Genomic DNA, 21,472 nt, shown 5'->3' on the forward strand with positions numbered 1-21,472 from the left:
TTAAACGACAGAATTTCTGTACCAACTTCAACCTATGCAGACAAGAAACTGCAAACCTTGACAGTTGTATTACTCTGGGAAGCAGTAAAGCTTGTAATTGTGTATTACAAATGTATTTCACAAAAAATGTTTAAATACATCCTTGTACCCAAAAGAGATTTTTGCTCCACTTAGAGCCTGAGCAGTGGCTGTCCCCTAGCTGAGGGGCAGTTCAGCAGCACTGAACTGTGAGGCTTTTCAGTGGCACAGCGAAGTAGGGGTGATCAGCTGCTGCTCCTTCCTCTCTACTGACAGTACATTCTGTCAGCCACACCAGTGCCTGCAACATTAACACGTAGGAGGAACTTCAGTGGTAGGCAGAAAACATGAAGAGAAAGACCTCGCAATCATTGTTTCTTTCCTTTCTCAGTAGAAACCTAGATCTGGGCTCAGTTCAGCTTCTGAATTAAAATAAATCCTTTCATCCAAACAAAGCACTTCTCCCAGACTTCTTTTCACTTACAGATTAGTGTGGCTGTACCACAATAAAGCTGCAACCAAAAAGCTTCAATTTCAGAAGTCACTTTATTTAAATTTTTAGTAGGAAGGAAGAAGAGGGCTTAGGTTGTTGTTGAAGCTATTACTAAATTAGTATGCTGCTGTTTCCAGGCCACTTTTTTCCCCACATTACATTTGTCATTCTAGTTAATAAACATACATTTCCATTAACATTTTGTGGTCTTTGTGTTGGCTTGAAATCTGAAGGCGGACTGAAAGATCATTTTTTGCAAAATCATTTTGGCCAATGTTTCCGAAGATGTTCCTTTAACTGTGGGATTGTGGACAACTGTTGTTTACAGCGATGGCATCTGAGGGGAAGTTTGAGAAGTTCAGAGGTATGGTCTTTCACCATCACTTTTCCCTTGCTTCTTACCATCTCTATGACATCTGGGGATAAAAATAAAAAAGACCATAGGTATTGAGACCATGTAGCATCATGAAACACACAAACACTGCAAATCTCAGTGTATTGTTTTGCATGCACAGTGTGTCATTGCTGCATTCTAATTTAAACCAGCCACAAAATTTGTTGGCTTTTACTCAGTGCTATTCCCCAGTATCTTAAATAAAACCTTTCACTTACTGCAATAAAATGTACGACTTGTACATTTGTTTGGAAGAAAAGCCCAAAGCCAGAACCTGCAAGCAGGATTATATGTTACGAAATACTTTCTCTAATCATTACCTTGAGAGTTTAAGAAGTAGTCTGTAGTAAAAGAGTTCCAGTGCTTTTTGGTTTTCAGGGCCGGAGAATCAAAATCCTGGCTGATTACATGCAAATGCAGCTGACTGAAAAAAATATAACATAGATCTGAGAGAAGGTTAAAGCTGTTTTGCAGTTTTTTCAGTTGCAAACATGATTCAGCAGGGTGCCAGCCTTGTGGGTCAGTCCTGACCCTGTAACAAGAAACACAGTCTGTTCTGGAATGCACTCAAGCATTTCACTTATAAACAGTCAGGGTCATAGTCCGCGTACTCCACTGGTCCCTCACTGCAGTCTATATTCCTGCTAGTTTCCAAAAAGGCAGAGACAGTAGTGTTAGCAAACCACAGGTATATTAAAGGTTTAATAATAAACCAAAGTTTTATTATTTGTAGAGTAAGTGAATGGGACTTGATCAGTGCTCGAATGCTTCATTCAAGAACTGGAGAACAACTGACTGCAGTATCAAGAGACATTTGGACACTCTAAGGTGTGGACTTGGACACAAGACTCAAATCCTTGCTCAGTATTAGGCAGCACTTGACAGGTCTAGGAGTCAGTCTCTAATCTCATGCTGGTGCCCTGGGAGCATGATGGCCTAGCAATGGCAGCAGTGCTCCTGTGACTGGGGCTGGCCCACAGGCATCCCACAGCCCCAAGCACCAACCTCTGCTAGAGAAGCCCAACAGGCATTTCCCCCCCATGCCCAAGATGCCCATGCATCAGGATCTATACAGCAGTGTGGGGCCAAGACTGCACACCAAGCTGTCTGGAGTGTTGAGGAGGATTGCCGGTTCTTTAGCAATGCCAAATCTCCTCATGGATTTAGCCCCAAATCTGTCTAACTGGAAGAATAGTATGTCCACCACATGACTCCTCCAGGTCTTACCTCATACTGGGGATAGCATGGTAACCCAGTCTGAACTCCAGGCTCTCTCTGGCAGGGCACTGTTCGATCATTTTTTGCCCAATGGCATGCATATGTTCCAGGAGTTCAAGGTGGTCACTGGTGACTGACTTCAGGCTTGAAATAGGGTCCCATGGTAAGATAAGCCAGTGGTAACGTGCTTTGGGATATTTATCCTTGATGACTACAGTCTTTTCATCTTTGTAAACCTTGCAAAAAATGAAATAACTAGATTACTTTCTGATTGGAAGTTAAATATGTTATTCTTATAAACACTATATTTAATGGAGAGATGCTATCCAATGAAAATTTTTGCTGGAATTAAGCTGCTCCAGGATAAGTACCCTCTTCCATAACATATACCAGGCAGCTATGGAGAGGTGTTCCAGCATCCTTTTTCATATACTTTATTACAAAAGGCAAAAGCTTTCTAATCTTACTTTCCAGTAAGTTAACAATAACTACAGGGCTATATGAACGCTTGAAAATCACCTGGACTGAGATACCAGTGAGGCCTAGGGAACTCCACTTCCATCAGGCTACATTCAAGCTCTGTAGTCATAAGCAAAACCAGTGTGCTGAATACAGAATATGTCAGAATGCACTAGGTTGCAGATTTCCAGAGTGAAGCACAAATCTCAGATGTGCTACCAGCAGTGTGCTGCAGACCTCCACCAGCAATACAAAGATAAAAATACTCAAGTCTGGGCTATTTCAGTTCATCCTACCCAGTGTGCTGTTTTGTAAGATCACTCACAAGGAGAACAGATTTCTGTCTATCATGTCCTTCTTCCTGTTTTCATTTTGTTTTGCCTTCTGCAACAATTCAGTGCAGCTGAGGAAGAGAAATGGTTTGGAAGCTTGTGGACAACAGTGGGTAGAACCCAGCAATAAAAAAACGTCAGGCTGTGTATTGTGCCTCTGGTCTCTTAGCAGTGCACTGGCTGATGAGAGATGGATGATGTCTTTGTCACCTTTGCTAATTATTCTTGTATGTTTATACACAGATCAGTCTTACCCTACAGGAAAGAAGATCTATGGGTACACAAATCATAGGACTGACTCTTTCAGCAGCAAGATATTTTATACACACATACTAGTGTCTGCTCCTGCTGCCAGTAGGAACAGGATCATGTTCAAGCCTTTTTAGAAAATATTGCCATTTAATATTTGATTAAAAAGAAAAGATAGGAGTTCTATTTGTGTATTCAGATTGAAACTACAACTAATAAACCTAACCTTCACTCATAAGCAGTTATTTGTGTCTAACATTAAAAGAACAGTTTTAAAACCTGCTTACATTTTGGGTCAAGAAAGCCCTGTTTCGGTAAGCATATAGAATTCTGCTTCAGGGATAAAGTACAGAAGAATTTCCATGGTTTTATCATCCCCTATAGATAGACTCATTTGAAAATGCTGGCAATTCTAGGACAATGTTCTCCTGTAAATCTATGCAGTTCAACACTTCACGCTTCCATTAAAAAAATATCAATCAATAAACAGGAGCTTCTGTTTAGTTATCAGCTAAGCGAGGAACTGGCTCACAGGTCGGGCACAAAAGGTTACAGTGAATGGGGTGACATCAGACTGGTGACCTGTCACTGGTGGGGTTCCACAGGGCTCCATCCTCAGCCCTGTGCTCTTCAAAATTTTAATAAATTATCTAGACAGAGGACTGGAAGGAATAGAAAGCAAGTTTGTCAATGACACTAAATTGGGAAGAACTGTCAACTCCCTTGAAGGCAGGAAGGCCCTGCAGAGAAACCTGGACAAATTAGAGGGCTGGGCAGAAGTCTAAGAAGGTAAAGTGTTGGATTCTGCACCAAGGACAGGGCAACCCTGGACATACAGAGAGACTGGGGACAAGAGACTGGAGAGCAGTTCCACGGAATGGGACCTGAGGGTCCTGGTCAGTGGCAAGCTGAACTTGAGTCAGCAGTGCCCTGGCAGCCAGGAGGGCCACTCATGTCCTGGGGTGCATCAGGCACAGCATCACAGCCAGGCAAGGGAGGGATTGTCCTGCTCTGCTCTGCACTGGGGTGGCCTCACCTCAGGTGCTGGGGGCAGTTCAGGGTGACACAATAGAAGATTTAAAGCTCTTAGAAAATGTCCAAACGAGGGCTAACAAGATGGTGAAGGGCCTTGAAAGGAAGCTATATGAGGAGTGGCTGACGTACTTGGTCTGTTCAGCCTGGAGGAGACTGAAGGGAGAACTCATTGCAGTTACAACTTCCTTGTGAGAGAAAGAGGAGCAGCACACTCTTCTCTCTAGTGACCAGTGACAGAACTTGAGGAAATGGCCTGAAGCTGAGTCAGGGGAGGTTTAGGCTGGATATCAGGGAAAGGTTCTTCACCCAGAGGGTGTTGGGCACTGGAACAGGCTCCCCAGGGAAGTTGTCATGGCACCAGGTCTGTCCAAGTTCAAAAAGCGCTTTCAGATACATGGTGTGATTTCTGGGGGCTGTGTGATTTCCTGTGAGGGCTGAGAGCTGGATTCAATGATCCTGATGGGTCCCTTCCAACTCAACATACACTATTGTGGATGCCAGCCTGGTCAGGGAGAGAGAAACGGCAGTCGTTTCTCACAGTGGCTTGTGAGAATTTTTAGGGAGTTGCAGGAATGTGACAACTCATTAGTATAAGCAATTTGCAGGTGGTCTTTTTCCACTTTGTTTTTCTGTTCTTTTCAAGGACGGTGTGTGAGAAAGATGCTTTATTAACTAGCCAATCAAGTAGAATGTATCATATTGGTCTTTATAAACTGGAGAATCCTTTGTATTAAAGCTTCTTTTTCTCCTCTTGCAATTTGGTCTCTCATCTGTTCTTGTGTCATTCTTGGACCATGGGTGACACACTATGACTCTTAATTATCTTCAGCCTAATGGGGATCGTCACCCGAAGAGGCCCAGTGAGGCCAGAGGTCAGATCCTGTCAGCTGACATAAAGGTGTGAAAGTTAAGAATTTGCTGGAAACCAGGAAACTGCACTAAGAAACAAGACAGCACTGACTGCTGGAGAATGGGAACCTCTGTGGCTGGCTCAGCTTCAAATGATACCTCCATTTTAGTTGGTTTCCCTGAGGAAACAAAGCAACTGCACGGCTCGCCTGCTCTCCCTTCAACCTTTTTGAAATCTGTTGGCCAAATCTCACAGTACAGAGAGCTCAAAGATAATTAACACAATAAGAATCTGCAAAATCAGAGTAGAGACTCCCAAGTTAATGTTACTACAGAGAGAGATGCAAGTACATTTCAGCCCTTATTTAGGACTCCACTGATTAACCAGATTGTTAAAGCAAATTGCAGAAAGAAGAAAGAAAGCTCATTTAGCTTTGCTAGACAGGATCTACTGTAAAGTACAAGTCTCACCTGCATTTTTGGATCTTGCATGGAGCTCTTTAGACCCTGACTCCAGTGTCCTAAATGTTCCTATACCACAGAATGGGAAAAATAAATTATAAGACCATTAAGCACCCAATTATATACTTCAAAGGATTCAGTTAAGAATATTCATTTGTGTACAGCACTACAATAACAGCTGAATGACAGCTCAGTTATTTCCCTTCTATAAAATGCCAACATACCTGCTCTAACTGCTCCCAAAAAGCTATTTTTGAAAACTGTTAACAAGATACTGTAAAGATGTAAAGTTCAATCTTCCAAACATTAGAAATTCAACAACAGGGAGATATAAATGTGTTTAAATTTAATAATTTGCCTGCACGTGTCATGGCACAAGTCCCTCTGCTTCAGGGATCACAAGAACCAAAGAAAGAACAAAGATCTCCATTAACTGTCCTATCCCATACTGCTCTGCACAGAACAAAGTAGTTGCAGTGTGTGGCCTTATTCTTAGATGTACTTATTTTTTTATATTGTGCAGTGGCTTGTAGAGAAAATAATAAAGGCACAGGAAGATCACAAGCTATTTCTTAACTTGGCTACTGAACACCTAATAGAAGGTCTGTCTTGAGTGCACCTTTTTCAAAACAAATGTTTTAACTATTCAGAGCAGTAATGATATTCATCATATTCTTACAAAGGAACACGTTCAAACATTATTATAGTGCTGGCAGGGAAACAGTGTGAGTTGTCATCTCCCTGCTCATTCCACCACAGATCTGACCCTACCCAAGTCCACAAATTAAATAAGTGGATAACTCACAGCAACCTGAGAATAAAATTGTGTCTTAAGGGGTTTCATTACTGTGCCTTCTCCTCCAGCACTGTACTAGCTCCAAATGCATTAAGAACTTTTATTTTGTCCATGTTGCAGGGCTAAAAACTCCCTTCAAAGATTCTGTCTGCAAACATTCACTAATGTAAACATGGTTCTGCCATATGGAGTGAACAACATAGGAGGAGAAAAAAACCCCATGCAATTGCAAACAAATAAATTTTAAAAAGAAAAGGCTCAGGTTGCTCTGCTCTCTGTGCGCTTGCTTTTAGATAACCACTCAAAAGCCAGGACAGTGTCCTTGAGTGACTGCAGCTAAATGGAGTTCACATGGACTGTCCTTCTAGCAGAAACTGCAGCTGAAACCAGATTAAATCCTCATGTGCTACAGGGAAGCCCCCTCACGCACACCTTACACACCTCAGGTCAGGTTAGAATGGATTCCAAGTGACTTTCCCAGGGTGTAGGTGATGTCAGGGGCACATGACACCTCTCATGCTCTGTATACTTTGATAATCCGTATTCACCTGAGATGCCTGCCACCAGCAGAATCCACAAAAGCAATATCTTCTCGTGGAGGAGACAACGCCAGGAGAAACAGCACAAGAATTAATAGCAATACACTTGCCTTTTGGCTTGAAGTTCCTTCATGTGTAGATACACTGGTATTGCTTAGCTTTGGATTTGTAGAACTGCCTTGTGTATCCACCACCTCCAACTTCATTGTTTTTCTGGGCACAAGCTCTATATCATCATTCTCACAGGATTCTTTATGTGGCATCTTGTCTGCTTTTGGAACAGTTTTCCCAGACTCTTCGGCAAATTGCACCATGTAGGGGTAAAGGTTATTTACAATATGCAGAACTTGGCCTGGCTTCATTTTCACCACTTCATCCTTGCCAATATTCACAAGATCAACACTAGTTGGGTTGACCCCTATCTTTGGTAGACAGGAAAAGGAAAAAATAGCAGAAAATTATGTTGTAAGTGGAATCGCCAACTTCTGCTCAGTTCTCCTGGAATACCATTATCCTAGAAAGCAAATACATTCTGTATTCACTGCCCACCCTGCCTACACCAACCCGTTTTAGCCAACCAGGCACTGCAGTACTGTGGACATCTGTTTCTGCCCCAGTCTTGCAGTCACAGCTGTCAGCACACAACCTCAAGGCCTGGCATCACAGGAGCCTGGGTCTGCAGCAGCTACACAGTTACAGTATCACTTGTGCTGCACTTCTCTCAAAAATTAGCAACCTATCAAACAATTAGTAACAGCAGCAACTACTTCTGAGGAGCAACAGTAGTTTTAGCAAATTACTTTAGTGCAATCGAACTGTGATGTAAGCAACCTACAGTGATTGCTTGATAGATGGATTTTGCATCATCATGTGGGTGACTCTACAAAAATTAGGAATCTTCAGCAAAATGCTTTTGGTTGATGTTTATGCACAAAACAGGCTTTAGGAAATCAGCTCTCTCCAGGGACTGATGAACTCAGTCAGAGAGAGTTTTCATTAGCTTTGTCACTGCCATACCTGCACGCTTCACAAGACGGTACTATACCTCTCACTTGGTATTCACTGCAATGAAGCACACACCTGATTCCAGCCAGGATCTCTTTAGTCTACAGCTCTGCAGTTTCACTCAAGTCAAGGATGCTTCCCATCAGTGAATAACATATCAAACAACCGATCACTGGAACCTTGTGCCACACATCTCTCACCTGGGAAGCAACTCTTCAATAGGTAGAGAAAACATGCTAGCACCCACCACCAGAAAGTATTCCTAGTTTTGAGATTCCAGTAACACAATATTATGTGTCAAATCATGACTAGGGTTGATTTCTGAGGAAAACTGTCCTAGATATCTTTGTCTGATTCATCAGATACCCCTGAGGTGCCTATGCTTAGTGGGCAGTGGAGGTATTTTGAAAGAAGACGTTACTCCTAGGTAGGTAGAATGTGTTGTATCGTCCACGCAGGCTGATGCTGTGGGCACACACACACTAACACCAGCACCAGAGACCTCTCCCTTCCTATTATCTCCGAGACACTGGGTCTCCTAAGTGTGAGGGAGTATGCCTGCCTCCATCCATCTGGTAACATGAGCATTCCTGCAGTGCTCTTTTACATCCTATCCCTTTCCATAAGTAACCACATCTCTGGCTCTATCAGCCACCAACAAAAATCTTCTACAACTGCATAGTCCCATTAACACAAGAACTTCAACCTTAAACAAAGGGCTGCCTCAGCTTATGAAGTTTAAGGCTCAGGAGAAAGATAAGCAAGTTTAGTAGAAGAAGTCCAAAATCTCGCAAATGCAGCACCCAACAGAACTGACTGAGGACTCACAACAGCATTCCCTGATGCTGCAAGTCTGGCTGTGTTAGACTGGAATGTATCTTGAAGGAATAGTGCAGCTGTCAGGGTCAGGCTGGCAAGACCCCAACAGTGTGAAAGTCCTTTTTCCCTAGCCCAGCAGCCAAAGAAGACGTCTGGAAGGCGCGAAGCTGAGTTTTCAAGGTTGTTTATTTCTTCTTATCTAAAATATTTTCTTTCTGACCCGCCGAGGTCCAGCTAGTACAGAAGCCATGGCAGTCTGCCTCGAGCCCCGAGCATCTCCCACATTATATACCCAAAATTATGTGTACCATGCTTCCCGTACCAATACCTAAAATCTATGTTGGACAGTGTGTCCCTATCCTAGACCGACAGAAAAGTGTCACTATCACACTGAGACATGGAGGACAAGAAGAAGGAAGAAAAGGCTAGGGCACGCCCAGATTCCTCCATATTGTATCCCTGAATTACATTCTAAAAACCTCAAAATTCTGCTTTTTCACCATGTGTCAATTCCCTTATTACACTACTCGAGCCCTTTTGGCTTGTAACTCCTCATATAAGGTTGGCAGCCTCTCCCATGGGCTAAAATTGAAGCCACAGGTGTTTTTGACTTGCTGCCAAGGTCCCTGAGCCCCCTGCCAGGGTCTCGAGGCATCCAGAGCAGCCAAAGGGATGTTCTGGACTCCAACATGCAGCCTTTCACTGAGGTGCACAAATAAGGAAGTTCACTTCTGAGGGCCACTTGCTGTAACCTCCCTTGGTGATAAGAAAGCTTCAGGTCCCTGAGACCCAGTGATCAGAATCATCACTTGGAGCATTTGTGGAGTTAAGTACAACTGTCCCAGTAAGTACCAGAAATACTGGAGATCCATACATAAAAACATACCTGTTTAACTGTGACATAGCCCTTGTTACAGTCTGCTTTTAACTGAACTGGAAAATAAAGAACAAAGTGTCACAAAACCATGCAAATAAAAAGAACTCTGCTGAACCACCCAATACAGAAAACACTCCTCTTTTTGAAGAGCCATTTCTTTCTGGAGCTGATCTTTGTGAATGCATGCCAAGAATATTTCTGCCTCATCTCTTCTTTCCAGGACCACAGGTAAAACAGAGTCAATCCATACACTGAGCCGAGGATGGAATTACTTTGGAACAAAGCTGGATTCTCTTGATGTCTTATACATATTCTTGATATTCTTAACAGCCCTCTGGGACAATAAGGCATAGAGCAAGACTGTGTCCAGAGGCACAGAATAAAAGGCAGGGAAGATGTGCGGTATTATATAGGTGATAGGTATTTTCATTTATTCTCCAAGATCACATTAATTTATGTATAAAATAACAATCATACTAAAAATCAGTTGGTGGAATACTAGGGAGAAGTGCTGCTCATGTAGTGAGCAGTGAAACACAACTGTGGGCCTGGGAACTCACATAAAGCTTTTGTATATGGAGGTGGACGTCCTGTCTCTGATTTTTTAGGCCCCAGAGATCTCCATAAGTGCTTATTAAAAAGGCTTGATGACTTCAAGAACCAGGCAACACTGCAGACCACACAGAGGAACAAGACAAGCTCAGGTGCTGCTACACGTGGAAAGCAGGATTTGAGCTAAATCACGTTACCTTGCTGCCGTGAACACTTCTTATCCGTTATCCCAGTCTCTGGGCCACGCCCAATTACCACAGGTTCCAAGTGTGGCAGTTTCACCCGCTGAGTGCATTTCTCTTTGCCCACAAGCCAGCACACACGCATCACTGTGCTATAAACCAAAATGAATAGTGTGTTACCAACACGCCACTTCCTGATGGGCTACCTTGCTGTGGAACAGTGTCCGTGAATTCTGCTGCTAGCCCATCCATTAGCTGAGCTAATTCTGCTAACGTGGTTCAAGTTCCCGAAATTCAAAGCAAAGCACGTCACCAGCACTTGCATAATCTAAGAGCAGGTTGCTGTTGAAAGGGCAGTCCTGTTTTCCTTCCTATTCTATCATACATTCTCACATCTGTGAACCATATATAGGAAAAACCGATTGGATTGACAGTTCCATCTGACAGAAGGGCCTAGCCACAAAAAACCTCACTTTGTTTCCCACTGAATCAGAGTTCACTCGAGAGATTAACTTAACCACCAAAATAAGAGAGAGCAGCAGAAGAGAGAGAGTCGCGATAGCTTCATCCAGCAACAGTCAGCACACGGACCATGCTATGTAATCTTCAAGTTTACATCAATTTGACCCTGGACGGTAAAGATCCCTCACCCTCACCCTGCCCGGTGCTGGGCCCTGTTCCTCCCAGCTCTGCGGTGGAGAGCTCATGCCCGCGGGAAGCAAGGCTCTGTCCCCAGTGAAACGACGGCACTGCCACACACGCACCCCCGCGGCACCGCCATCCCCGTGGGCCCCGTTCCCATGGCAATGCCGGACGGACCCCTCCCCCTTACCGCGCGCGACGTTCGCGCCGCCGCCGCAGCCAATCAGCTGCAGCAGCGCGTCTCCCACGTGACTAGATACAGGCTCCCGACGCGGCGCGTGGCCGGCGCAGGCGCGCTGAGCCCGCGCACCCGGGGGTGGGCGCTGGGTCCTCGCAAAGGGGGAGTAGAGTGAAGCGGGCCGGGCCGCCGGCCGGCCTGTGCGGCGGCGGAGCCAGGCCCGCGTAGGTTGATGGGGGGAAAGGCGCGGAGCGGTGCCGGGAAGGCGCCGGCCGGGCCGGCGCCGCGTACCCGGTGCAGCTCGGTGCCTCCGAGGGCGGGAGCGGCTCGAGGCGCAGGCGCAAGGCGAGGCGGACGCTGGGCAGGGACGCCACCGCCTGCGCGGGCGGGGCGGGGTCCGCGCGCAATGCGGGCGGCGGAGCCGGGCGCTGATTGGCCAAGTGCCTTCCCCTCCCGAACAGCCATTGGTGGACCACTCGCCCGGGCCCGGCGCGCGGCGGGGCAGGACTTCCGGGGTGGGGCCGGCCCGAACTTTCCAGAAGAGTCGGGATCGGAGCAGCGCGGAGTGGGATTTGCGCCCGCCGCTCCGGGGACCCCCTGCTGCTGCCGCCGCCGCCACTGCCACCGCCATGGTGAAGGAGACCACGTACTACGACGTGCTGGGCGTGAAGCCCAACGCTTCCGCCGAGGAGCTGAAGAAGGCCTACCGCAAGCTCGCGCTCAAGTACCACCCGGACAAGAATCCCAATGAGGGCGAGAAGGTCGGCGGGAAGGGTCGGGACGGTGGGGCCGGGCGGGAGGGGGTCGGGCAGGAGTCCTGCCGCGGGCGCTGCAGGTGCCTGAGTGCCGGTGCTGTCCTTTTTGCAGTTCAAGCAGATCTCGCAAGCCTACGAGGTACTGTCGGACCCGAAGAAGAGGGAGCTGTATGACAAAGGAGGCGAGCAAGCTATCAAGGAGGGCGGCTCCGGCGGCGGCTTCGGGTCACCCATGGACATATTCGATATGTTCTTCGGCGGTGGAGGGAGGATGCAGAGGGAGAGGCGAGGTAACATGTCAGCGAGGGTATCAGATTCTCTGAGGAGAATGCCGTAGATGTAGGAATTTAAATAGAGTTAAACTGAAGTTACAGGCTTAACCTGAAACTTGGGAAAAACTGTTGTCCTTAATAGCTGAGACCCCAAGGGAGGGCGTTTGGTTGGTGCGGTGGTAGTTTGGTCTCCCTGTGTATTGTGCCCTGTTAATCGCTAGCCAGGTGTGTTCGGAGTACCTTTAGCTGAGTGTAAGCTCAGCTGCTAGTAGACAGAATAGGAAATGGAAGGGTAAAATAGCTTAAAATGGTTTATTAACTAAGCTACTTTAAGTGTAGTATCTAAAAGCAAGTGTCCAAACAAGACATCAAGATCCAGTTCAGTCCGTGAAACTTTTCTGTGTTCCTGCACTGTGCAGTGGAATTAAGTTGAAGCTGCAGTAAAATGCTGCCCATAAGTTAAGCTCCAGTTTAATCACACTGGGAAAAACTTTAAAGTTGTTAAGAGCAGTGCTGACCCTGTCACCTCTTACTGCAGATCTGTTGAAAAAGGGAAGAAAAAATGTTTTGTATCAAAGTGTTAAGAGTGTTAAAGTACTTGTAACAACCCAGAGCTCAGCATCGTTTACAAAACTAAGCCTACATCAGCTGAAGTGCTAATGGAGTTCTTGAGGTTAAAAATATAGTTGCTCATTTCTGGTTCCAGAAGGTCACCTGGTGAGAGGAAGAAAGTGCTGAAGTGGAGATTCCAAAGAGAGTCTCTCCCTTGTTTGTAGATCTGTTTGGTGACTTTGTTGAAACCAGAGTCCTGCAATATAAAACTTATACATTTGAGGTTCTGTATGTTCTTTTGCTGTTACTGTTTGTACTTTTCCAGAAGGTCTCTTCTAACTTTAACAGAGTCAAAGTCATAACAACTGTTACCTAATATGATATCAGCTGGGAAGGGGCTTTTGACTAATACAGGCAAAACAAGACAAAGCTCTATTGATACAAAATGTTAAAGCCCAGACACTTGCTTTATCATGGCTTGGCAGTGAGATACGCAGACCAAGCTTCTAAACTTAAGTAAATATCTGTTCTTTTACAGGTAAAAACGTGGTCCACCAGTTGTCAGTAAGTTTAGAAGATATGTACAATGGTGCGATGAGGAAACTTGCACTGCAGAAAAACGTTATCTGTGACAAATGTGAAGGTAATGTTGAAACTGAAACTAAAGAGATGTTTCTAAAGATTTTGGTTGTTTTTTTTTTTTCTGGTAGTACGTAACCACCTAACTCCAGTTTTTGTTCTCAGGTCGTGGTGGTAAGAAAGGTGCAGTAGAGTGCTGCCCTAATTGCAGGGGAACAGGCATGCAGATCAGAATTCACCAGATCGGGCCAGGAATGGTGCAGCAGATCCAGTCTGTGTGTATTGAGTGTCAGGGGCATGGGGAGCGTATCAGTCCCAAGGACCGGTGTAAGAGCTGCAATGGCAGAAAAATTGTTCGAGAGAAGAAGATCCTGGAAGTTCACATTGACAAAGGTGAGGTCTTACTGAGGTGAAGTATTGAACTTGAACGTACTGACTGACTTTGCAGCACTAAAACAGAAGCTTTAGCAAATATGTGGTGTTGATTTGGTGAGTAACAGTGCTGAATACACACTAAAATTGCTTATTGCTGCCTTACAAAAAGTAGACTTGTTTTCTAGGGAAGGTAGACTGTCTCTGTGTTCACTTCTAAAGCCTGGCACATAACTAAGAAAGAATTCTGAAACCTGCATTATTGTAAGCAGTGGATTATTTTTCAGGTCCCTCTAAGCCCAGTTTGTGATCAGGTAGCCCAATCAATTTTCACTACCTACAGCAAAACTCTGCAGACCCCGATCACTTCCGCTGTGTTTCAGTGTGAAGGGGAACCAGGTCTGCTATAGTGACCGGGTATCGAGACAGTGTTAAGCCTCTTGTGCTTAGAAGTCTGTTGGCTATGCAGCCCTGACAGTGCTGCCCAATGCAGGTACCACTTCCTTGCCTGGCAGAATGCAACTCGATACACAAACCCTCAACGTGATGGGTGAATGTACTGATATTGAGTGAATGGCATTGAGTGACAAATGCATCTCTGTTGAGGGGGCTGCCCAAAAGGTGGTGGGAGAAGTCTCTGGAGTAGTGCAGCTTGTGTGGCAGAGCAGGCTGACAAGTACATGACTTAAACAGTCTCGCTTGTGATTATGGCTTGCAGCTGTTACATGTGTAAGCAGAGCTTATGCAGTGCCTGAATTTGTAGGGGAAATCCATAGTGGTAGTAAATATGAGGACTAGAAGGGATGTATTACTGATATTTTGAATAGGGAAGTCTTATGAAAAGGATGTTTTTCTAGAAGGAAGGGAAAAGAGACTTACGTAGCATAAGAAAGCTAGTATTTTTGTTCAATACATTTCTTGTGTGGGTGAAACAAGTTTCTTACAGGAGGTTTTCAGTCTGTGGGGAATGCTTCTTGGACTTGGCAGGCAATAAGATGATGCTTCATAAGGAGATGTGCCACATATTTATGAAACTGAAGAAGCTGACCGGTCAATTGCTCTTGAAATAGAGTTTGTACACAGTGTTTCTGATTTCTTTTTTGTATTTGTGTGTATAATGAAAACTGTTTTGATGATATTTCCCTTCAGGACTTTATGTTGGTGGCTCTTTTGGCAGTACAGTTAAGCTTGATGGTCTTGAGACTGAGCAGGTTAGCACTGCTAAGATCTGTTAAACAAGTGAGTGGATTAAAAAAAAACTGCTTCAAGGGAAGATCCTGATGTTCTTACTTAAAGATCCAGAGATACCTTGATACCAGTTCATGCCTATAAAAGTGTTCATTGTTGGTGATTTTATATTAAAAATAAGAAAAATGTATATTTGTTTTGTACAATAGGAATGAAGGATGGTCAGAAAATTACATTCCATGGTGAAGGGGACCAAGAGCCAGGTCTGGAGCCAGGGGATATTATTATTGTCTTGGATCAGAAAGACCACTCTCTATTTACAAGGTAAAGACACTTGAATTCTCTTGTGTTATCTCCTGTGATGTTTTTCCACATGCTTCCTTGGTTACCACTCATCGTGTAGGTACTGGAGTGTCAGGAGATAGGATCACATGACTGTCACTCAGCCATGAGTTTGTCTGGATGGTCAGAGGAGTGCTGAGGTGAGTTCTGGTGTAACTAGTCTGACCACTTGTGTTCTAATAGCATGAGGTAATCTCTTGTGAGCTTTGGCAGCAGAAGGGGATAGAAAGCAAACAAAAGTAGTTACAATTAAGAGTTTACAAATGTTTAAGAATTCATTGAAATACTGAGATTTTTAGTAGTTTTGAATATTTGTGACTGTTTCCTTGCTTTGAATTACTTGACTCAGAAAATTGCCATTTAATGTATTCCACTGTTGTCCACATGGCCTCAAGACACATAAAACTTGGAGTGTGTGTATGTGTTTGTGGATCTTATGCAGGACAAACTTACTCAATATAGTGTGCACCATTGTGATCAAAACGTGGTTTCCCACACTTCATGTCCTGCCCAAGTGCTATGGGCAGGATAATTGGTCCTGTCTGGTTTTTATTGTGAAAGCAAAAGCAACTCAAGCAGCACTGACCCCATCTCAACTATGTCGCATTCCCAGGCAATGCTGCTCAGTGTTGGACACCTCCCTCTTTCGTGTTACTGTTTGTGGAATTAGTCTGTCCAGTTAAAAGCACAGTTGACGATCTCACAGAAGTGTGTTGCATTTGTTATCTCACTGCTGCTGCTCAGAGAAGTTACAAAGGAAGTGGTAGGTTTAGAGAAAGCACTTACCACTGACCTTGTGCTTGTAAATAGGATCAGTGAGCCAAAGGTTCTTGGGAAACCTGTAGGTGGTCTGCCTATCATGTATGGTGCTGAGCTCTTGAAGCTGGTGCCAGAATTCTATGCCAAGGAACACTGAGCTCACAGGTTAAGAATCACTTCTGTTTGCTTTGGATGAGCTTACTCAGCTGATTTTTCTTAACTTCCAGCGAAACCAGACACTGATTCAGATATGCCAAACTGGTTTCATGGTTACCTGGGACCTGAAGTCACAATTCTGCTTGATTATTTTTGTCTATCCTTCTGCCTAATGCCTTCAGTTCTAGTGTCCTTCAGTAACCCTTGATATTACTGGTCTTGTGGGGTTATGCTGAGATCATGCTCTCACACAAGTGGGATGTTCCTCCTCTCTTGTCAGAGTCTAAAATTAGCTTTTCGTTCAAATCTCCTGACAGAGACATTTTAAAAACAGGGTGAGTGCTATGTATTCTTTGAATAAGATGAAGGAATATTGTAGCCGTTGAACATGTAAACAATTACTAGCATTGCCATACTGAAGTCAGAACACAAAGTAATGAACACTATTCCAGATACGTCTTGGTGCTTGTATCAAAGGTACTTGTATCATTACCCAGAGTGGCCATCACCTGTTCAAACTTCCCTGGTAATAAATCTTCAGGGTGTAACAGATCACCATAGTGCAAGCTAGTGCAATTAAGAAGGTATTTATCTATGCAAAGAAACAAATTAATTGTCCCAGTTTCAGTATTTATGAGGCTGAGAGATTTTTTTTTTTTTACTTGGGAAGGAGCTGTGAAGTGAACTGGATGCAAGTGGGCCTTACTGTATTTATTTCTTTTCAATAAACACTCATAATGCTTTCAATAGCTTGACAAGATCATAATGGTTCTGAGTAGGTATCATTCTAGTAATTGAGGAGCTACATTAATATTTGGTATTCTTCGTTTAATTCTCTGGGTTTCTGTTATAATTACAGCTTATTGTAATTTCCAGATATTAAATATTGAAGTTGGGTATGATCCTTGTACTATTTCTCTCTCACTGTGCCTGTTGTTGATTGGTTCTTCCTTAGACGAGATGAAGATCTACTTCTGTCTATGGATATTCAGCTGGTTGAAGCACTATGTGGCTTTCAAAAGCCCATCACAACGCTGGATAACAGAACTATTATTATTACCTCCCATCCTGGTAAGCGTTGGTTTGCTTTCTGTTGGAACTTCTAGTATGCAGTGAATGTAAGCTGGAAATCTAAAGGAACAGAAGCACCCCATCTTCATGTAAAAGGGATGTGTGCTGGTGTCAAATTCTTTGCCCTAGTCTTTGCAGTACGAATCTTAAAATAAAAAAGGATTATTGCATAGCATTCAGCAGTAACTTCCTCTTTGCGTGACATAGTAACAGACCTTACCTCATGGACATACTTGCATCCTGAGGATATCTCGTGAGAATTGAAGGCCGTGGGTCTCTGAAAACCACTTTTTCAGCCTTGGAAGCGATGGAGCACTTAATAAATTTGTAAGTATGCTTCCTTTGGGAAGCATAACAAGGTTTACAGGAATGTAATGTAGACATCAATCTACTTTCCTACTCATACGTTACCAGGCAGTAAGTTCCTGTTAGATTACTACATGTTGATGTTGCTGCCTAACCACAATGTAGAAAGCTACCTAAATATTGAAGGGAATTATAACTAAAGCTGCTTCTGTTGCTTGCATGTCTCCCTTCCTTTTTTGTTTTTTTTTGTTTGTTTGTTTTTTTAGGCCAGGTTGTTGAGCATGGGGCTATTAAGTGTGTGTTGAATGAAGGTATGCCAATTTATCGCAGACCATATGAAAAAGGACGTCTGATCATAGAATTCAGGGTAAGTGAATCAACTCACTTCCACAGCATCTCAGGACTGAACATCTATCCAAAATTTAACCAATAAGCACTACCTCAGTCAAGAAGACATACCAATAGTCAGATGTCCTATTTTGGTGTTTGTTCTTTACAATGGTGGGAACATGCAACCTGTCAGAATTACAGTTCAGAACAAAGAGAAAACTTCTGGAACACTGTGTGCTCAAAGTACGTTAGGTACCAGAGGAGTTTCTAGAGCAACCTTGTGAACTTCCATTTGCTTGACATATTCTTTAGTTCCTGTTGTCCTGTAAGAAGGATGCATGAGTAACTTTGACTTCTGTGCTGGAGCAGAAGAGTAGGTTGGAAAACGCTGATTTTCTTCTTTGGGGAGAAGCTAATTCTGGGAGCTATAGCAGTGTGCCCTGTCTGCTACAGCTTAGAATATATTTAACCATACCTCTAATGCTGACATTTTGTTTATATATATATTTAAATATGTAGCTGTATATACTGTTATAAATATGTAGTTGTATGCACTATTATATTACATATATACTTTCCTTTAGTGGTTGATTCCAGAGGACAGCCTGAGGCAGAAGAAAGTTGCTGATTAAGTTGCCAGAATTAGAAGCTAACTTCATGTGGGCATTAAAAACAGCTTAGTGATTCTGATAATTTTTTTAAGCTCTGAATTTAAGTAATCTATGATGACAAACCTGACTTTGGCAGGTATTTAACCTGTAGGTCTATTTGACCAAATGAAAAAACAGTTCAGATAGACTTGAGTAACCTTAGTTCTTGATTTCAGGTGATCTTCCCGGAGAGTGGCTTCCTCTCCTCAGATAAGCTGTCCTTACTTGAAAAACTGCTACCTACAAGGCAGGAGATAGAAGAAACTGAGGAAATGGAACAGGTGGAATTAGTGGACTTTGATCCATCTCAAAAGCGAAAACACCTCTATAATGGAGAAGTGTATGAAGATGATGAGCATCAGCCTAGAGGTGGTGTTCAGTGCCAGACATCATAAATGGGCCAGTGAATAACTTGTGATGCTTGTTTTGTATGCAGTAGTGGATGAGTGAAGGACTACAAGCAGTTTGCCCTCACCTGCTATTTGTTGTTCTATCCAGCCATAGTCATTTCTAAAAGCATAAAGAAATAAACTAAGTAATTAAACTGATTTTGCGATTTGTATAAAGCTCCAAGATGCAAGCTGAAATGAAGTTGAATGCACTTCACTCCTGCCTCTTGGTCCAGAAAACTCCCTTACCTGCTTGTCTTATTCCAAACCTTGTAATTCCTGTATGTGTGCAATTGCCCAGGCTTAAACTAAGAGTCTGTGGTGTGCTTTTTAGGAATTCTAGATCTTACACTCTGTGAATAAAGTATGCAGAAGTACTTATAATCCGTGGTGAGATGTAGTAGTTTTGTACCAATTAGGATAATAATGTTTGGGCTTGTACTGTTCGTTAAACAGGGCCTGGCTCTAATGCACCCACTTGGTAGATGAGGCTGACACAGATGTGGTTGATCTTCACAGGCCTATTAATGTAACGAGATCCCCAAGCTCTCCACGCTATTCCACATGAGATCCTTTCCTGTGCTGGCACTGGTCCTGACCCCAGAGCTAGATGTGGAGCTTGCTTTGTTTCATAGGTGACTCATGTTTGGCTGCTGTCCTGCACCACACTGCCTCTGGAGCCAGTGGTTGCTTGGAGCTGCCTTGGCTACTGTGCATTAATAAAATCCTGTAGGCTTTGTCAGCATGCAGGTGGCTTGGAACATCAGACTGCTGCTAGGTGAGGCTTGATTTCCACCCTGATTACTGAAATCGGATACCCATGGTGTGTTGTGGAGAGCAGTTCCAGTCCTCTTAGTGGGTATATATATGTGATCCTGCAGAGGAAAGAAGGCTAGTGAATACAACCAAGCACTGCATTTAGGATGTTCTGAAATTAATGTATTGTGTGCATTATTTCAAGCTGACTCTTAAATTTCTGTATGAATGTTCTAATTATTGTAGATGAAGTGTTTCCGATATAATTACAAAAATTGTTCATTGCCTCTTTTCTTAGACCAGATGTTGGTTCAAAAGCACCACCCCCTTCTTTTTAGACAGCTATACACAGAAAAATCTTTAAAACCTTTCAGAAAATACGCTGAGAAGACATGTCCAGATTTAACCTCTAGTGTGGTAGTTTAGTCTTGCTCAACCATCTGGCTTGGGACAGAGCTTATGCTTTTCATATTGCTTTGAAGCAAAAGTGTCACAAGGAGAACTCATCTAAGTAGCTGCTGTGTGGCAGTACATGTGTTGTAACTTGAATAGCTGGAAGCTTAGAAAAAAACATCTCTAGCTTATCTAAGCATTCCAAGTTTTATTGTATAAAGACAGCTGGTATACCATGGATTTTGTACCTCAAATGTGGTCCCTTTCAGGTACCTACAGAACTATGATCTTTCACTTGCATGTTTCACCTACTTTTCTGTTTTCTTTCTCAACAGAAATAAAATTCTGTAGGCCAAGTGTTTTTCCAAATTCTACTTGAGTGAGCTCATCAGTGAGCTGAAAAATGTAACCTGCAGGTGCCTGTGCCCTACCAGTAGGATGATTTGAGTCAACGGAAGAAACAGAAAGTAATCTTCCTCTGCCAAGGGCTCACTCCTGCACAGCTGGCTTGTGACTTAAACAGCAGTAAAATAAGCTTCCTTTTTTCAGCTCAGTAAGCACCCTTGGTTTTTTTTTTCTCCTTAACCACTACATCAAAACAGCAAGGACAAACACCACTCCATTTGCATTCTTGAGCTTGACAGTGAGACATGATTTTGCTTCAGATGATGATTTTTATTATATTTAAAAAAACCCCAAAACATTCCATAAACCTACTTTCTCAGGAGCACTGGTTTTCCTTTCACCACAACCCCCCCACAGCTGCATTGGCATAGTTGAGGTTATATTCTTGACTTACTCTGGAGGGCATGACAATTCTGCTTCGTACTTGATGACCCCACAGCAGATGGGCCAGGTTCCAGGAAGAGGGTGGCTGATCAGGAGCTGCCTGTAGAAGCTTTAGCAGAGCAGTCCAGGGAAGGATGTTCTGCTAGTGGAGGAAAGAAAGCAGGAACACCACCAGGTTAGTATTCTGTTTTGAAATGAGCTGGTTACTGATACAAAAGCTGCCCCAAACAAATACTGGCAGCAGTAGAATAAGCTTTTGGCAAAAAGCACTGGCTGGTAAGAGCTAGTAGAACTTTGTTGTCCCGTGATACTCTGGGTATCATACAGTTAGAGCAAGCAGCTAGACGTGTTCTGTGACACTGAAAAATGAAGAATTTTCTGACTTGCTGCTTTATGTGGGATACATAGTTGGGGGAAATAAACAGAATGGACAGCCGTTGAAACTGAGGATACACTAGCACAAAATAGCTGTTTCTGTAACTGACCTATTGTCAGGTTACATCTGAGTTTGCAATTCCATTGTTTCAGCACCACCTAATTCATATGATCAAGATTATATTTTAGTCTATTACACTTACTCTTTTCACTATGCACGAGGCATTTAGGAGTTAATATTTTTCCCATAAATCTAGGAACTCCACTATTGCACAGGTTGGCTGTGAAAGAGCCTACTCTCATTTTTTCTTCCGCTTTCAGAGCCCTTAGACTTCAGGT

At 43.5% G+C, this 21,472-nt stretch overlaps 2 protein-coding genes across 2 annotated transcripts; one reads left to right on the plus strand and one right to left on the minus strand.

The window, feature by feature from the left end:
* Positions 1 to 64: 64 nt before the first annotated feature.
* On the minus strand, positions 65 to 10,825 carry APTX (aprataxin). Its single transcript, XM_068176497.1, has 9 exons — positions 10,599 to 10,825; positions 10,295 to 10,431; positions 9,555 to 9,601; positions 6,955 to 7,266; positions 5,519 to 5,578; positions 2,133 to 2,359; positions 1,226 to 1,329; positions 710 to 927; positions 65 to 652 (listed from the first exon to the last, which is right to left on the minus strand). Exons 1-8 carry the CDS (start codon positions 10,664 to 10,666, stop codon positions 773 to 775), a joined length of 1,110 nt encoding a protein of 369 aa, XP_068032598.1. The 5' UTR covers positions 10,667 to 10,825; the 3' UTR covers positions 65 to 652; positions 710 to 772.
* A 796-nt stretch (positions 10,826 to 11,621) lies between these two features.
* On the plus strand, positions 11,622 to 19,204 carry DNAJA1 (DnaJ heat shock protein family (Hsp40) member A1). The gene is made up of 8 exons (XM_068176495.1): positions 11,622 to 11,860; positions 11,967 to 12,144; positions 13,217 to 13,321; positions 13,423 to 13,650; positions 15,027 to 15,141; positions 17,030 to 17,145; positions 17,718 to 17,818; positions 18,608 to 19,204. Exons 1-8 carry the CDS (start codon positions 11,729 to 11,731, stop codon positions 18,824 to 18,826), a joined length of 1,194 nt encoding a protein of 397 aa, XP_068032596.1. The 5' UTR covers positions 11,622 to 11,728; the 3' UTR covers positions 18,827 to 19,204.
* Positions 19,205 to 21,472: the final 2,268 nt, after the last annotated feature.

This window comes from Anomalospiza imberbis, chromosome Z, assembly GCF_031753505.1.
Source record: "Anomalospiza imberbis isolate Cuckoo-Finch-1a 21T00152 chromosome Z, ASM3175350v1, whole genome shotgun sequence".
Lineage (NCBI taxonomy): Eukaryota > Metazoa > Chordata > Aves > Passeriformes > Viduidae > Anomalospiza > Anomalospiza imberbis.

What these genes read in the sequence shown, in the direction of transcription:
- APTX (XM_068176497.1), bottom strand. Translation starts at nt 10,666, where the DNA reads ATGTATGATAGAATAGGAAGGAAAACAGGACTGCCCTTTCAACAGCAA. An exon ending in GAAGTGTTCACGGCAGCAAG is followed by an intron (nt 9,602 to 10,294) that starts GTAACGTGATTT and finishes TTTATTTTCCAG; the next exon opens with TTCAGTTAAAAGCAGACTGT. An exon ending in CATGCTATCCCCAGTATGAG is followed by an intron (nt 1,330 to 2,132) that starts GTAAGACCTGGA and finishes TATTTTTTTCAG; the next exon opens with TCAGCTGCATTTGCATGTAA.
- DNAJA1 (XM_068176495.1), top strand. Translation starts at nt 11,729, where the DNA reads ATGGTGAAGGAGACCACGTACTACGACGTGCTGGGCGTGAAGCCCAAC. An exon ending in GATGCAGAGGGAGAGGCGAG is followed by an intron (nt 12,145 to 13,216) that starts GTAACATGTCAG and finishes GTTCTTTTACAG; the next exon opens with GTAAAAACGTGGTCCACCAG. An exon ending in GTCTGATCATAGAATTCAGG is followed by an intron (nt 17,819 to 18,607) that starts GTAAGTGAATCA and finishes TCTTGATTTCAG; the next exon opens with GTGATCTTCCCGGAGAGTGG.